At 39.5% G+C, this 18,158-nt stretch overlaps 1 protein-coding gene across 2 annotated transcripts in view; it reads right to left on the bottom strand.

The window, feature by feature from the left end:
- SPTBN5 (spectrin beta, non-erythrocytic 5) overlaps positions 1–11,409 on the bottom strand; it is a 98,844-nt gene extending 87,435 nt beyond the window's left edge. Inside the window, exons 1-7 of one of the 2 annotated variants that reach the window (XM_080593746.1) lie at positions 11,172–11,409; positions 10,095–10,175; positions 8,983–9,099; positions 5,846–6,013; positions 4,641–4,757; positions 3,651–3,808; positions 2,292–2,520 (exon numbers count right to left, since the gene is read on the bottom strand). In XM_080593746.1, the coding sequence (XP_080449872.1) occupies positions 2,292–2,520; positions 3,651–3,808; positions 4,641–4,757; positions 5,846–6,013; positions 8,983–9,093 (783 nt within the window). In that variant the 5' untranslated portion in view covers positions 9,094–9,099; positions 10,095–10,175; positions 11,172–11,409. Of the gene's footprint in view, positions 1–2,291; positions 2,521–3,650; positions 3,809–4,640; positions 4,758–5,845; positions 6,014–8,982; positions 9,352–10,094; positions 10,176–11,171 lie in introns of those variants that run through there. The other variant, XM_080593747.1, reaches the window with a different exon arrangement.
- Positions 11,410–18,158: the final 6,749 nt, after the last annotated feature.

Here is an 18,158-nt window from a genome sequence, read left to right as displayed (position 1 = left end):
ATGCAATCACCTCCTCTTCGGCTCAACCACCTTGTGTGGGGAAGACCATCTGACAAGATCTTGGTTCTCTCACATGTCAACAAGCAGCCTGTGGTCAAACAGGTCCTTCTCAATCTCTTCTGTTGGAGCTATTTCACTTTATATAAATTATCAGAGAAACAGAATTCATCATAGCCGAACAGGGGTTGGTAAAAATGTTAACTCTGATTCAATAGTAATTTTTCAAGTTCATGACATTTCTCTCTTTCATCTGTGGTCTGGTTTGCATTTATCTCAACTTCAGGTAGATGCTATCCATGTAGCAAACATGAAATCCATAGTGAAATAAAAAGTGTTAGGAATAATTCATCCTTTCTTTCCATTTTATATATTTTTCCATCTTTGTATTTTTACTTTATATTTTTTTCCCTCACTCTAACTCAGTAGCCTCTCTGCAGACATCAGGGTTAATGCTGAACAATGTCATCTGCTTCTGTCGTCTGCCTGAGCCTGCCTGCCCCAAGCAGGCAGATTAGTAAGAGAGATGGCGCTGAGCAAAGACCCACGCCTTGCAACTGGTAATCTGCTTTTCCCTAGCAGAAAATGCACTTGGCGATGAATAAACATCACAGTGCTGGAAAAGGAGTAAAACAGCACCAACCTTGAGCGAAGGAAAAGTAGCCCATGGTGTCAGGGCTCCATTCTGTATTTTCTGCCATCGTACCCAGTTCTTGCTGAAAGATCCCAGTAAGTGCATGGTCACCTCATGTGGGTGGGAGAAAGCAGATTCACCTCCCCAGGGTGATTCTCACTGCCATCCTGGTCACCCACTTAGTCTCAGCTCAAAGGCTTCCTTGACACATTCAGGCTTCCCTCCCCAATCCTATTAGTAAATTCAGAGCTGCCTATTTGAGGGGACTAAGGACATGAGGAGATTAACATCTGCTTTGCTATCCTTCTCTATGCTTGTGTATGTAAGAAATGCAGGAAGACAGGAGAACAATATTAGAGACAGTGTAAAAATACTGAAAGAGACAGAGAAAAAGTATATAAGCGGAAAGAGAGAAAAGAATGAATATACAAAGTGAAAAAAAAATGGAGCACAACAAAAACTAAAAAACAACAGAGTAAAAAACATTATTGCTGTGTTTCCCCTTAATACAGAGACATAGTCTGTTAATTCTAGCCAAAAAGCAGAGTTTCAGGTGGAGTCCAGTCTAATCCCACTCTCCTCACTTACACCCAATCTTTGTTTAATAAAATTCGAAGTCTGGCTCTCATCTGAAACTTCTCTAGAGAACATCACTGTTACTGATACACATTTCAGGATCATCTTATTCTTGTTCCACACTGCTTAGCTGAGCAAGCTCTGCTTCACAAAAGGTTTCTGCCTTGTCACCACCAGGGATGTCCCAGTTTTGTGCCTCCCATTGAGCAAGATATTCCCCCTTAACTGTACAGGCAGTTAGTTACGTTCAGTTATACGTGTAGGCCCCAATCTGAGTGTACAGGTTTTCTGTGGGCTGTTTTGTATATTTGAAAAAAAAAAAAAAAACAAAAAAACAAACAATAAACAAACAAACAAACAAAAGAATGAATTATTCTGAAGGTAGAAAAGAAATTCTCTCCTAGGGAACTGATCTTCAATGAACAATCACAATATTTTGGCCAAGATCTACTCAAACTTCCTTCAGTTTTCCATTAGCAGGATGCAAGTAGTTTTAATGTGACTCATAGTCTTATGTAAGACTAAATGTACAACGAAACTGATTAAAATATATATACGTATTTTAGCTGTGGTTTGCTTTTTTTTTTTCTAGATTTCTCCCTTCTTTTGCGCGTGCTCATTTTTCACCTCTTTCTTTGCACTTTGGACCTGACTAAGGAGTTAGGAAGAAAGAATGAAGATTTTCATAGGAAACAGAAGTTCAAAGTAGTCTCACAGAATAAGGAATCATCTTTCCTATTAAATTAGAAAATTCTTGACTGTCTCTGCTTTTGCCTAGCTGTAATTCTCCCAAGATTAATGAGATCTATATGGCTTCAAGTGCATTAGAGGCACAATAGCTCTCAAACAAACTGTGAGGTCAAAAATGGATCGATTTCCAGTGAGGTAATTTCAATTCCTTTAGAAATCAGAGCCTACAGACGCTTCTCATGATTCAAGTGACAATACAAGGTCTTTGAAATGGCTATGCAATTTGATTCAGTTCAAATTATCCTGAAGCTGAGCTTGCAGTAAAAAACATTTCCAACACAAATACAACTCTATGTATGAAACTTTTAATTTCTGAAGATAGGAATGCACTTACTTTGGCAAGTCGCTTTTGGATTGTCTGGCCTTGTTTCATTCTGGAGAAGTAGTGGTAATAGAGTGACACATAAGTCATGATGGATCTCTCATCTGGATAAGGTACTGCCACGTCCTCAGCATCAAGCAGTTTGCTGATCCCTAGCACTTTCTCAGCAACATTGAAGGCATTGTTCAGGTTTTTGATGGGTTGGTCCTGCCGCAGCGAGCTATACTGGATAAGATCAGGCCTGGGGAAGGAGAAGAACAGAGAGAAAAGAGAAGATAGATTTCTGTTTGCTTTAAGTTCTTTCAGACAATAAGCCATAAACTGTTTATTAGACTAAGGAATGTGATTGATAGAAATGCTGAAATTAATCTGTCTGACCCTACGTTTTATTAAAGAGAATCATATCTCATCTACACAGCAGGAAGAAAATTCTCCTTTATGAAACTGAAATACCACTCCCAGCAAATCTCTGACCTTCACTTATTTCTCATTTTCACTGATGGGTGAAAAACAACGCCCATTAGACTAGCAATTCTGAACAGGGAGATGACTCCCAGCTGGGTAAGTTTCATGGTCACAACACGGTATTCTGCTAGAAGATGCAGCAGAACTGTTAGTGAAAAGCGGTTTTAAACTAAAATTAAAAAAAAAAGAGATTTAGATTAGATATTAGGAAGAAATTCTTTACTATGAGGGTGGTGAGGCACTGGAACAGGTTGTCCAGAGAAGCTGTGGATGCCCCATTCCTGGAAGTGTTTAAGGCCAGGTTGGATGGGGCCTTGGGCAACCTGGTCTAGTGGGAGGTGTGGCAGGGTGGTTGCCACATGGCAGGGTGGTTGGAATTAGACAATCTTTAAGGTCCCTTCCAATCCAGACTATTCTACGATTCTATGAACTGTTCAAGTTTGTCCCAGGTGGTTTTTCTTTCCTGCTTGGGTTATTTTCTTCACACCTTTTACAAGGACCAGAGAATGAAGAAAGAGACCGAGAAGCTTGCTTTGTTACAATTAAATCAGAAGGTATAAATGCTCACAGAAGTTATACAGTAAAAACAGTCTCTAAAATAATAACTTTTGAAAATGAGCAACGTGAGTGGGCAACATTATTCAGATGTGTGGTATTCCCTTAGAAATTCCATTTTACTTTCATCAAAATAAGCAGCCAATCAGGAGCTTTTGTTCCTTCCTTCCTTCCTCCCTCCCTCAGAGGCAGTGTATTTGTTTAAAAAAAAGAGTTTTCAGTGAGTAAGGGCAAGGAGAGAATTTTACAGTTTCTTGACAAATACATATAATACAGACAGTTGTCCCTTCAGACAACTTGTGCCAGAACAAGAAACAGCAAAGAACAAATCATCTTGAACTCGGATTTTACCTGTGGGCATGAATGAGTGCATTGAAGGCCAATCCATCACTCCAGCTTTTAGAGAAGTCCTTCACATTTACATTGGGATAGCTGGCAGTTTTATGCTGACACCAGATTAGTAAGGCTTCATTGGCAAATAGGTGATCAGCTCTGCCTCCAAATTCTTCCTGTGAAGACATCAGGGAAAAGAAAATCAGTTTGAACAATATATGGAAGTGGCATCAGTGGTTTTACTCTTACATTTCCAACAAAGGTCACTTTGTATTATTTCTGTCCTACTTGGAAATCCCCTCTAACAGTCATGACTTCCAGACTGTAACTGCCATGAGGGCAGAATGATTTAAAATGAAAGTAGGAGTTTTCTATCAAAGTAAAAGTTAATTGAATGAACTCCTAAATAATAATGTGAAATGAAGGTGTTAAGTTTTATTTTTTTATTCTTCTGTAAGGTTTGTAAAAGTCAAATAAAAAGCAAGACAGAGTTTATTTTCTCTCTTAGCTTTGATCTGGAATTCAGAAAAAAATAATGTATTCAGATCTATTAGAAATCATTAACTTTGATTTCACAATGACTTCATAGAATTTTATCTCTCATGTACTTAAGAGTACATGTTAAATATCTACTTTTTCTTAAAAAGAAAAAAAAAAGAATAATTTTCTTGAGATAAAGAGAAAAGGACCAGCCCGTACGTCATATCTAAAGGTAACTGTCATCAGATAAATTCTTTCTGGAGTCAAAGCCAGTGAAAGGTTTTCAGAAGTGAGTGATGAACATGAATATCCCATATATCTCCAAGTCAGTGTTTTCTGCCTCTTTGAGAAACTGTGAAATAGATTCAATTCTTTTTACAAATTGCTGGCAAGTAACTGGGTAATATTATAAGATCTGCATGATCAAAATAAATGGGAAACATCACCAAAACAGTCCTTTCTGGCCTGAAGCTCTACAAAATTTCCGCGTTACCCTAACCAGGCAAAAAGATGAAGACCTTGTTTTACCTTATCAAGTCTGATAGATGAAATCTGAAATCGAAGTATAATGATCCAGATGAGTCCCAGGATTAAGGTTCTGTCACCATCTACAATATTCTCAGGACCGATTACTTTCACTTGTACCTGATAATAAACCAATATCTGTTCAGCATTAAACTAAACACAACTGGAATATGTAAAACTACCGCAATGACTTGCTGAAGCTGTTCAAATCAGAGCTCTGAATTCCCAATTTTTACACCAGGTAGCTTTGTGTTTAATGATGTTTGCTCTGCCCCAACATCTGGGAAAACATAACATGTACTTTAAAAAGTAAATAATGAAATATTTTAAGTTGGCTGAGAAGAAAAATGCTGCTGAGAAATATTTTAAATTCATTCAGAAATTGTGGACAGGTAACCAAGAATTACCCAAGCTTAAGAGAACATTTATCTGAGTTCAGTCATGCAGGGACTGTTTCGAGAAGCTGCCCAAATATGAGACCAGTCACTGTCTTTGCTAGAGGAACAAAAAATGTTCATAGGTTGCCTTGTTCCACTCTTTATAGCCCACAACTCTCCTTCACTTACCAGGGAAATAAGGTTTGGATTTTCGGAATAAAACAGCTTCTATTTCTAAAACTCCAATAAATAATAATAATAGAAGAAGAGTGATATAATTATATGAGTAAAACAAATAGTTTCACTGGCACAGTAAACTTCTCCTTGTCCCATATGGCTTTGTGTTTCCTATGACTTTTTCTCCCAGCAGCTCTGGTCTCCGTCTTAGAGTCACATATTCTTATTTACCAGTCCCCTTTTTTTTTTCTTATAGCTTTCCTCTATTCAATATTAAAACTGGTCAACATTCTTTTCATGTGGCTAATACTTCCAACAGAAAATGTGAGTCTGAGAAAAATGGATATTTTCTATTGTGAAAATGAATATTTGTATGTATTTTTCCCAGTTTTCTTATGAGAAATGTAACATCAGCATTTCAAAATGTAATACATTTCCATTTAGAAGTGACTTGTTTTGGAGGAACTCTAGATATTTCTAAGTCACGTTATTCATACAACTAAAAATCTGATGACATTTTTTTCTTTTAATAAAACCTGGCCTGTATTCAAAGAACATTCTGTATTAGAGAAGAAGATAAATATGAACATTAGACTAATTAGTAACATATGTAAACTTTTGTCATCTGTAATATCAATATCAGTATTAACGTACCTTAGATTTCAGAAATGTAATAGCTTTGCTGTTGTTCTCTAGAAAATGTACTCTCATCTTTCCCCGGTTTGGTCTGGGCAAAGATTCTCCAGAAAGCAACTCCAGGAGTTGCATGAGATAGATGCCATCCTTGAGGTCTGTGTAAATATTTTCTATCTCAACATTTACCTGCAAAGACCAGTCACACAATATCAACTCTGGCTGCACATTTGGCCCACAGAATCTCAACTTTTAATACTAAACAAACAACATCTTGTTGCTGTTTCACTGAGTCTGCTGTGTGTCACTGCATATATGTGAAGGATAGATAAGTGATGACTCTTAATTCACAAAACAATGGATTTGCATAAGGACTGACATTATTTCTGAAAGGAGGCGGAAGTAAAAAAAACAACAAAACAAACCAAAACCAACAAACCAAACCAAAACACAATTGAGCAAATAAGAAAAAAAAAATTGAAAATTATTAAAAAGTTCATCATTTTCAAAATCAAACATTTTGAAGTGTTGACATTTTTTGTTTCAATTGAAATGAATACTTTCAGCTTTTTATTCTGAGCAATGCATTTCATTTCAAATTTGAGTTAATAATCTCCAAATTAAGTGAAGCAGAATAGAGGAAATGAGAAGATATAACAGGTTTGCTTCATTCCACAACTAATTTTACAATCCACAATCTTAACGATCTGTTAATACCTGCTTAAATCTGCACCACCAACTCAAGTCTCTATATTTAGCATCTCACACTTGGCACAATTACTAAGCAAAACAATAAGATCTTGTATAAAAATGTATTTCATTGCTGCCATTAGTAAGGTCACCCAATGCTTAGGTGATACAACATGACATCACATGTACTCTGATCTAACAAGAGCTTGCCTTGGGCATTTCCTTTTGGCTTCATGCCACTAGCCATCAAGAAGTGACATTAAAACCATACCACACACCCAGCAATAACTTACTGTGATTCTGAAATCACGGTAAATAATCTCTTCATCTCCCAAAAAAAGAGAGAGAGAGAAAATATTTCTGAAGTTTAGTAATTTATTTATTTATTTATTTATTTTTAATTCAGAGCATAGTTAGATGTAAGGAAAATAAGAGATGAGTAACATAGAGATGTATATCACTCCTGGCCAATTACTAATCAGTTTAACAGACTTTTTTTTTTTTTCCCAGAAATCACTGCGAGCATAAAAGCAACTTAGAGAGACTTCAAGTCTATACTTTGTGCGGAACAAGAACTGACAACTTTCTCTGACTATCTCCGTAAATAACTCCCTGTTTAGCTACCATCTTTACTTCTTTTTCTATATTAAATAATCTTAAAATTCTGCCTGCGGTATATTACCATAACAAAAGTTAAAGCTGTTATATTCTGCGGCACTTCTATTCATGAAGAATAGTTCCATTTTAATTTATTTGTCTTCCTATATCTGCTTTATGCCTCACTCAGCAACAGTTGGAATAGCTTTGTTGCATGTCTCCACATAAACATAAATCACAGACTGCTTAACAAATTCAGTCCAGTAGTATCCTTAACACTAGACTTGAAGTAGTCAACAGTGCAACTGAGAATACTGCAGTGTCCTGTAGTATGATCCTATCAAGTTAAAGTGTGTGTTGACGAGGTTACTACATTGCTGAGAAGACCTTGATAAGCTCTCAGTCTCTGCACCACTTCTTACCGTATATGGTTTGCAAAGCTCTCACAGGATTTTCTTTGCATGCTTTCATGATACACAGTCAAGTAGTGTGCAGGAAGTTATGACTGACATTTTAATCTTTGAACTTGAATGCATTTTTGAAATGACTAAGTATATACATTGATTTTTAGCTATATAGAAATAATTTCCTACATCATAAAAGCTTAATTTTCTGCAGGTAGCAAAACAAGAATGTGTTTTGCAGTTCCTCTCTCAGAATAATAAAAAAATAATTTAGAAGTTTGTTGTGCTCTGAGGCTGCCTTTGCACAAATCAGCAAATTAAAATGTTACACTGAAAAAAATGCATCTAATAATACTGAAACATTGTACAATAGTCATGAGCTAGAATGGCAAAAAGAGGCCTGGTCCTGCTTGGTGTCTCCAATGTCCATTTTCATTAATATCAACAATGGACTCTAGAAAAGTGTATTGTTCTTGGATGATATGATTCCATACTGTGTCATAGCTATATTATTTGTGCCTGAAATTAGTTAATCTGCAGCAAGTCTGGTGACCTTTGGAATATGTTGGACTACCTCACACACACACAAGTGAACTATATGCTACCTCTGATGCTTTCTGGAAGTCTGTGATGTACTGAAAGCACAGATCTGTAATTGCACAATCCTATTTCTGAAGCTGCTAGACCTAAGGCAACTTTTTCAGAACTGAGCAGCAGCTCAGGCTGGACTGACCTCTATCCAGAAGTCTTGAGCAGAGCAGAAACTCCTTAAAATTTGCTCAGTCAATTAAAAATAGGGTATTGTTTAGGGAAATCCTAACATTTGTAGATACTTAACTTTTCAGAAGAACAAGAACAAATAAAGATCTTCCTCTGGGAAGATCAGCCAGATAAACTGGGTGTCACAAAAGTGACAGGATTCATAGAATCATAGAATGGCTCAGGTTGGAAGGGACCTTAAAAATCATCTTGTTACAACCCCCCTGCCATACGTAGGGATGCCACCCACTAGATCAGGTTAGCCAAGGCCCCATCCAACCTGGTCTTGAAAACCTCCAGGGATGGGGCATTCACAACTTCTCTTGTCAACATGTTCCAGTGCCTCACCACCCTTACAGTGAAGAATTTCTTCCTAATGTCTAATCTAAATCTATCCTCTTTTAGTTTAAGACCATTATGGGTCTTAATAGGTCATTATAAGGTTATCAGTATACAGTCTACAAAAGTAAACTCCAATTTCAGGGAAGACAGGTAGCGTGGACAACGGAGATAGATGTGAGGTAGAAGATACAGGCTGAAGCACTCTGGTTAGTCAAAGCCTTTCTTGCTTGCATACATGTGTAATGGTGACACTTAGGAAGGATTTGCAAAAATAACAGAAAACTACAGTGGGTGAAATAATTAAAAACAAGCAAACACACACACACACAAACAGGAAAAAAGCACAGAGGCATAGTAGCTACTTACGTTATTCCTGAAGAAGACATTGTTCATCCAGTTGGTGAAGGTTTTCTTTTGCATGAACATACGCTGCTCCTGCAGCTTCTTGATGTGATCCTTTTCATATTCACTATCCATGGTGGCCTAGGAAGTCAGAAACTCCAATGAGGTGGTCAGTACTGAAGAGATCTGCCTGGCCAGCTACAAAAAACAATTATGTGCCCAACACATATATAGGGAACCCAGCCCTGACAGGTACAAGATTCAATACCACACCCAGTATAATACCTTAATTTCCTCTTGCTTGTACTTTGCACTTTATTTTCACTCAACTTTATTTTTACTTATTAGGGTTCTCCCTTTTAGAATGCATCTCTGCTTTCTGGATTAAAATGAGATGTGTTTACGCAGCTTTACCTTTTTTCTTTCAGTCTCTCCCCAGCCACTTAATCCCATAAGAAGAACCATGATCTGAAAGTCATCAGTACCTTCCTGGAGTGTGCAGAAAGCACATGACTGAGAACTGATCTTAGACCCTGTTAGAAAAGAGGGATCTGCAAATCACCTAAAGCACTGCTTGAAAGCATGTTACGCTCTTGGAGGACTGGTTGGCATGCTGTTGGCTTTCAGATCACAGTATTCTAGAAGAAATCAAGTAGTTGTTCAGAAAGGAAATAGAACCAACTTGTTTTTTTCCTCTTACAAGTTCAATTTTTGCATATCTTTCACTGAAAGGATAGTGACACAGTTCTGTAATCACACTGACAAGGCCCTGGGTCAGGAGTCAGGGATTGTTATTGCTCTTCCCCAGGCTGTCACAGACTTGTCTGCCACATCCATATCACTGAAAAAAATCAGGCTTATTATTCACCACAGCACCCAAGCTGAATATTCAGGAAGATTAGAAAGTGGAGGAGTTTTCCCCTTTAGAGTCTGTAATGCAGTAAACTAGATTTCACCTTAACTGAACAACTCTGTCAGAGTTGTTTTGTTTACGGGGTGAATCTGTAACAGTGGCGACCTCACTGTTACGAAGGCAAGAGAATCATTGAAAAAAATCAAAGACCCATAGCTACAGACATCTTCAGTGACCAAATGTCACTAATCTCCTTGGACTAATGGCATAATTATAATATTACCTGGATATCAATCTAGCTGCAAAACCAAGAAACCTGCTGTAATGGTGGAAGAGGAGAGAGGTGTCTTCTGCTGTCATCCCACTGCAAAGAGAGAAGGGAATGAAAAATTAAAACCTGTGACAAACTGCGGAGAGTGACCTGCTTCCCAGATGTTCTGTATATGCTTTGCAGAGGCCCAGTTCTGAGCTGCTCTGTGTCCTTTTAATTCATAAAATATAAAATACTGAAAAAACATCATTTGCCCTACTGTAAGTAGACCTCAACAGGGAAATAACAGCACCACAGCAAATGGGAAAGCTGCTTGCATGATAGTTTTCCATGCTCAAATAAATGTGACAAAATTAGCCATTTTACAAGATGGAAAGGTGTGGGAAGTGCAGACACAATTCCTTTTTCTTTCCTTTTCTTTCATTTTCTTTCCTTTTCTTTCCTCTCTCCTCTCCTCTCTTAACCCTCATTGCTTGACTTCTCAGAACAGGGACTGCACTGAAGCCTGACAGTTCAGCAGCAACACCATATGACCATAGAGGAAAGCCTTATGAAAGGAAGAACTTTGCAAAAAGTTTGAAATGGAACTATAAAGAAGATCCTCACAATACTTTCTGATCCTTTGGGCTAGTTCCGCAGAGCCCACCTTCTCCAATGGGAGAGCACATATGCAAAGAATTGCCTTTCCCTGTCCGCAGGGTGATATTAACCCACCCCCACATAATAAACCTACATAATAATGCCATTTCTGAATTTCCCAAATGGTTCTCAAAGTCTTTATGAGCTCCTTTTTTTAAAAAGGGTTGTTACCCAGGCTTTGCAGTTACCCTGGACAATGACTGAACAGATTTCATTTAGTTGGAAAGGAAACTTACTTTTTGAGCTACTGACCTACAAGATAGTTCACCTGTTTTATTAAATTCTGTTATAAATGCTCCCAACATCGGCAAATGTTTACATGAAAACAGATCTATAAGAGAATATCTGTATTTGCCAGATATAAAGGCAGTGCTAAAAACTAAATCTAACTATAATGATACATTATAAGAAAAAAAGATCAAAGAACATAAAAAAAAAATCTGGACTTACTGAGGTTTGGAGGAACTCCTTTCTCACATTCAGCAGCTGGTCATTCTAGAGAATGACTTTCAGTTCTAGATCCACTTGTACTCTTACATTCAGCTTAATGTTGTCATGCAAAGCGACCTTTGCATTCAGGAACGGAGACCAAGTATTTATGATCTCCTTACGAACCTTTCACCTGATCTGAAGGAAATAACCTGTTAGAACCCAATGAGTAAAGCTTGTCACAGGCTTTAAATTATTTTTGAGCACAAGAATCAGATATGAACAGAACCAAAATTGCTATAACATAGTGAAAATAGTCATCCACCATGCTGATGCTTTGGTAAAGACCATCTATTCTTTCACAGTTTCATTGAAAGCTCTGATCACAAGTTGCTTTTCGAAATGAATTCTTGCCTGGGAAATTGAACCTGACAACGGAGTCTGAAAACGAAAGCACAGATGAAGGTACAAAGAACAGAGCAATTCCCAAGTGGTTTATTTGGGCTAAAGCAAACAAGAAGGTGAAATTGTGAAGAGTTATGAATTTGCCAGTCACCCCTTTGAGGAAGTTCATGTGCACAGTTACCTGTTGCTGGCAGGGCAAACTGGGAGCAAGCTAGCTGCACAAAGGCATGCTTGTAAAGTTTCCTATTGATGGACTTTACCACAAGCAACAACAGGGAAAATGATTCCAGTAAATGAGTCCTTGCTGTCACTGACAAGGTTGCACAAGCACAGGACACATTAACCTGACATTATTGCTGGGAACTGAAGGGTTGCTGTTGGGGATCACAGCTAGAAAATGGGCAGGCACCTGAAATCAGAAGTTGTAAGTGAAGATGTCCAGCTGAGATGAGGTACGGGAATATCAGCCTTTTCCCTTCTGGCAAGTGTAATTTTGTTAACATCCAAAGCAAGGGCAGGAAACACGTAAGAATTAACGAACAGGCCCCCCCAAAACTCAGTACAGATAAAATTTGATCAACAAAAGCTCTATCTTCATACATAGCCTAGAGAAACGGTGTACACAGTGTCACTTAAATCAGCTAAAAATAAAAATGGAATGCATATATTATAGGTATTATTCAAAATATTCCTTACAAATTTCTCGACTTCTCTTTACCAGCCAGTTAATACAATGTCACTCTTATTAACCATTGAATGGGAATAGGATCACAGGAGAAAGAGGATATAAAGTTAACAGCTGTTTCCATCTCTTCTGTAAGCTCATTGCCTGGTTATAATTCTGCTTTTCTCTTTTCCGTCTTGCTTTTAGTTATACCTATGTTCTTGTAAATGTTAGGCTACTAGCTTAAGCTTGGTAGAGGCTGGCCACGTTCTCTGTGATGAGAAAATGCCTGGTCCTTGCTCTTGTCAAACAGAGTGCAGAGAACCCATAGGTGAATGTTTAGATGCAAACGTTTCTCGCCGTTGCAAGTTAATTATTACCTAATGATTAAACGTGTGAAACACTGGCTTTGCTATTTATGACAAGACAATCAAAGATCTGTTATAAAATTTCACTAACTCCTGACTATCTCCATTCTCTCCCTCTCCCTCCCTCTCTCTCCACACACAGTTCAGAGTTAAAATGGTGGATATTTATATAACAATGATAAATAAAGCCTTTTCCTCAGTTATTTATATCCTAACAAGGTAAGAGAAAGGGTACAAAGATATTTGCGTGCAGTTCCTGGAGGGACAGACGAAGAGGGACAGGCCAAGGGCTGCTCAGTGCAGGCCACGTTTGAGGTGGTGGTGTGGGAGCACTCACTGTTGGAACATGTGGCATTTTCTTCATTACTCAAACAGGCTCGTTCCTAAAAGGAAACAAACAAAAAATCAACCCTTCAGACTAATTATGAGCCTCTCTTGCTGCCTTTGCAGCGGAGCGGAGCCTTGCTACTGAACTCAGGAAGAGGACAGGGGCCCAAAGAGCCTCCTCTGCCTTGCCCTATTTTCAATCTGTTTTCCATGTTGGCAGAAGCATTTCCTTGTTTCTTAAAAGGAAGGACCCTGATGTGGGATTCCCTTCTGGAAAGCAGCAGCCACATAAGACGTTAGTTTTTTTCAGCACCCTTTGTTATCTGTCCATGATCTTGTTCTGCTTAAGACAGAAGAGGAGACCATGAAGATCAAACAGACCTCACACCGAAGCTGCATGGCTTGCAGCCCCAAGGCTCCTCAGTCCGCAGCCCTACCCCACTGCTCTGCCACTCCTGGCACCACTGTTTAAAACACAGAGGAATGAGAAACTTCCTTTTGACCTACCTGAAAGATCATTCGCTTTTTGAAATATAGTCTTCCTCCATGCCCCACAAGCCATCTGTCAATCCTCAGTCCCTCTCCAAGACAGGGACAAATGTTTAAACCCCCCACTGCAAAAGTGACTGTCACAGGGTTGCACACATGGAGTTCACTGCTTCCACTCCCCCCCCTGACCCAAGGCTGTTTGCTATGAGGACAGACATATGGACAGCAGAGCCCCAAGCCTGCAAATGCCTCCTGAGCTCTGTTTCCCAGGTGGCAGCTTTGGCTTCCCAGCACCATTGTCCTTGTCCACTGGGATGAAGGATTCTGCTGGGGTCTGGGCTGCAGGGAAATACATTGGCATAGGTGAATGGAGATGCCTTTGTGTGCTCATGTGTCCCTACATAAGGTCATTCACAGCTGAGTCCTGTGACCAAATAAGCCTGTCAGTGTACCAGGCTCTCAGCTGTCACTGGGCAAAGCCACTTTGGATTTAAAAGCCATATGGCCATACTTGTGCCACAGAGGACTTGAGCTTGTTCACTTGGCTGAGATGAAAGGTATGGCTCAGCCCGTCACCCTCCATCAGGTATGCTTTGAGTACACACGTCCCTGAGGGTATGTAAAAAATCCCATTTGAGATCCACTGAGGAGAAGGTTCCCTAAATCTCAAAGAAAATAAATACAAACATGTGGAGGACCATGACAGCTTGGCCCTCTGCCCCCCCCCCCCCCCCCCCCCCCCCAGCGTCCCAAGCAATGTTGCTTCCACATGTAAAAATCTCCACTCAACAAACATCTGGGCCTTGACTGTGGAGCAGGAAGGGAGCCCTCAGGCCAGCCTAGCAGACCACAGTGTGGTAAGTGCAAGCAGGAGCCAGCAACCCGCTGCCCCCAGGCAGCCCTCCCCTCACCAAGGCACATGTGGAAACAGGGATGGTTTCTTACCACTGCCCCCACACAGTTGCATTGTCTCTTCTAAAGACAAATACACAATACACTGTTTTCACATATTCCATCTCTTTCTGAAGAACCACCAGAAGCATGTATTTGCAGCATAGGTGGAAACAGAAGCACAGTCCCCACCCTCCTCATGTCTACCATGAGAGCCTTGCCTGCTGCCTGGCATGACTTGAACACGCGGCCACCCAAGCAGCTTGGAGATGGCCCAGCAATGCTCCAGCCCGCAGCTGAAATTCAGCCATGTCGAGGCAGTGTAGACACTAGTGGTATGCACTGTGAACCCAGAGTATTTCCTGACTACGTCTTGAATTACCACAAAGAGCTACTTTTTGGACACCAAGAACACTAGAGGAAGCAATTATTGCACGAAGCTGCTCGCTCATTTGCGATATCAAGGCTGAGGAAAAGATATAGAGTTAGTCAAAAGCAGTATAGGAGAGGCGTGAGTCCATACAGCTTCTCTGTTTTTACAGGCCTCTCAGCTGAACTTATAGGCCTCTCGACTGAACCTAAATATCCAAATATTTCTCCCAGCTCCTCTCTCCACGGGGCACCAGCTCACCGGTGCCTGGAGTGCCCCCCTGCCGTCCCCACCTACCTGCCTTCCTGTGTTGCTGCCACCGGCTGCCCCGCGTGGCGCCCACCTGCGGGCAGGGCCCCCGCGGATGGAGCCCCAGCTCCTCCGAAAGCTGAGCTCCGCCTGCAAGGATCTAAACTGACATCCCGGGATGCAGGCTTATTATAAGCCTCAGCCTCCCCATGCTCTAGTCTAAACTAGAAGTGGCTTTTCTTTTTTGAATAGTTGGCTAGAGGCTACATGACATCAACGGGGAGCAGAACTCAAGCAGAACAGTCGAATTACATCATCCGTAGGAACCGGAGCCCCTTGCTGCATTTGAAAAAGAGGACAGCTTAAAGCAAAATCAGATGGATTTATTTTTCCTGGCATGAAGAAATTCAGTCATCTTTTTGAAAGAGAGAAAATATACATTTGCTTGTTTAGTCATGAATTAAAGGCATTTTCTCCTTGGAGCTGTTTATATTATCTTGAAATTTTCCTTCTGTTTCTGAACCTCAAACAGTTAACATAAGAGCTTCAAAGGCTTTGTGGGATGTGCACATGGGACAGACGACTTTAATTCTCTTTCCATTTCACACGAACATAGATAAAGGGTTTCAAGTGACAGAATAACCTTAACTTTTTGAACATACTGAAAATGATCTTAGAAATCTCTGTGTTGGTAATCCCATATCTGAGTAGTACATTTTTATCCTTGTGGTTCAGATTTTTCCATTGTTACTCATTGCTACTATGGAAGACCACTGCAGGAAGAATGGCAAAAATTCTTCCCCTTTACAGCTCTATTTTAGGGGCCTATTTATACATTGGAGTGGTAAAGCGTTTAGCCCTATTTAGCAATGAAACAAAATTGTGAGATGTATGTGCAGATTGGTGCTTACCAACTTAGTGCCAGAGTACTGCGTCCTACCCCCAGGAATGGATTATGTCATGGTGTGCTCTCAGGTTTTGGTCCCCCATCACCCTAAGCAGCCGATTACAATCACAGCTCCCTCCCAGCCCACGTGTCCCGGTTTCATTGTGAAGGCCACCAAGTCAGGTTGAATAACTGAACACAGCTGGCAAAGATGTAGAATTATATAAACAGTTAAAATTTTTAAGAGTGAAAATCTTACCAGACAAGAGGTAAGGCAGGGTAGTGGAAAATTAAGAAAAATTGCAATTACTGTCCATTGTAGGTTGAAATTGCCAAGTCTAGAACTTACTGGTTATAGTTACACTGCTGGTTATTTCCACCCTCCCCCTCCAGACCAGACAAAAAATGAATGTATTTTCAAACAAAATACAGAGTGATCAGAACTTGGAAATCAGTAAGCATCAGGAGCATCTTTCAACAGTTCTTTGGTTAAAATGTTTAAAAGAAATGATGATCAGACAAAGAATCTCACAGTGCATCTGAAATGCATTTTCTGTTGGATAAATGATAGACAGGTAATATCCAATGCCTCTGTACAATAGCAATAGGTGTAGCTAATTCTTTCAATTCTAGTGACTGCAGAATGAGCTAGAAATCTGCAGAGCTCCAGGCTGAAGTGGAATATGAGATGCTGAGCTAGCAACACCTTGGAAAGAACATGGACAAGCTCTATCAAGGAAAACAGAATAGACAGGATAACAAATCAGACCTAGCGTTAAGGCGTTTCTAGTGTTCACGGGACCAGACAGAAAGTACCTGTGAGTCCACAGTCTATCACCACATACAAGTCTGTGCTAGCATGCAGTCTTGTAGGGAAAGGAAGATGAACCCATCTCAGAATACCACAATTTCCATGGGAGAAGATATTTTTCCTTCAGAGATCAAAACAAGCTCAATGTAATTGTGAAACACACACACACCTCCTCCTGGCTGTGTTTTGTTCGATTACAGGTGTTTGCTGGATTTCTGGATTTGGGCATTTATTTCCAGACACTCATTGCCATGAATACTGAGCAAAGGGAAACACCTTTCTCCAGAACAGGTATGTTTGTCCATCTGTCTAAGCAGAGCAAGACAGCCAACTCTTTTTCCTAGGATTTGCTACATAAATCAAGCAACCTAGCCCGCAGGCCAAGGTTTCTAAAGATCTTCCTTGCTCACAGTTATTACTTGAAGCATAATATAGCCTTGGATAAGAGAAACTTGGAATAAAGTAGTCTCTACTCCAAAGCACTTATAAATACACCAGAAGTAGGAACTAAAAATAAGGTTTGGAGAAATTACATGATATAGTAGGCAGAAATAGAAATATTTCACACTTAAAGGGTGCCAAATATTATAAGTAACGACTACTGAAAAACTTACCATCAAAATGACAGTGTAGGCATCCACCCACTTTTCTTGTCCAAATATAAACTGAGGATTAGAGGAGAACATCCAGCTATGAAGTGTGCAGTAATTTTTTCAAAGTTTGAAATATCTTGGATACTGAGTATGAAATATACCATACTACTGTCTGCCCCGCCCCCCCGCCCAAAAAAAACCCACAAAACAAAAAACAAAAAAACCTACCTCCAAACTCCATTAAATATCATCTTCTCCAAACTGTTTCTGACTTTCAAAAGGAACAGTTAAAATGAACCACTGCAATTCAACAGCAGTGTAGCCTCAAGGAACACACAACATATTGTTTGCACATGAAACATTCCTTCACATGACATATGGCATGCCCACCACAAGCATAATAGCATAGCTTGCTAACACTGCAACCCACAAAACCCTTTAACTTTGCAGCAACTTAGGAGCAGTAGCTGAACTGTAGCATCCTGGTGACACAGATGCATCTCTGGAGATGCTTCAGATAAATAATTTGTATACAGGGGAAGGAGAGACGTAGGTGGAATTAATTTAAGCACAATATTAAAGTGAATATTCTGTTGATATCATTAGTCATTTATAAGCAGTAGGTAGCACAGCATGAAAGATGTCATTGATTTTTTATTTTTTTTTTTTGAAAAGCATATGGCAAAGTACTTTTGCTAGACTATTCGATCTATTGTTATTTTTCCAGGTGAGTGCCCCCCTTTAAGTTAAAAGAAATGCCTCTCAGATCTCAAGTTTAAAGCTTTGAATCTGCACAGGAAATTACCTCTACATTGATTTATCTTCCATACTTTGACTTTAAGAAAATTCCATGCTTAGACATTGAGAAACTTTGAAATTGCACTCTGCTATAAAAAGCTAATACAGAGAAGTGCTGGAGGTTTTTTTTTATTATTATTTTTATTTTTCCTTTTAA

The sequence above is a fragment of the Anser brachyrhynchus genome (assembly GCF_964034855.1).
Source record: "Anser brachyrhynchus genome assembly, chromosome: 5".
Taxonomy (NCBI): domain Eukaryota; kingdom Metazoa; phylum Chordata; class Aves; order Anseriformes; family Anatidae; genus Anser; species Anser brachyrhynchus.
Note: the sequence above shows the minus strand (reverse complement) of the source record. Positions and strands in the feature narration are given on the sequence as shown.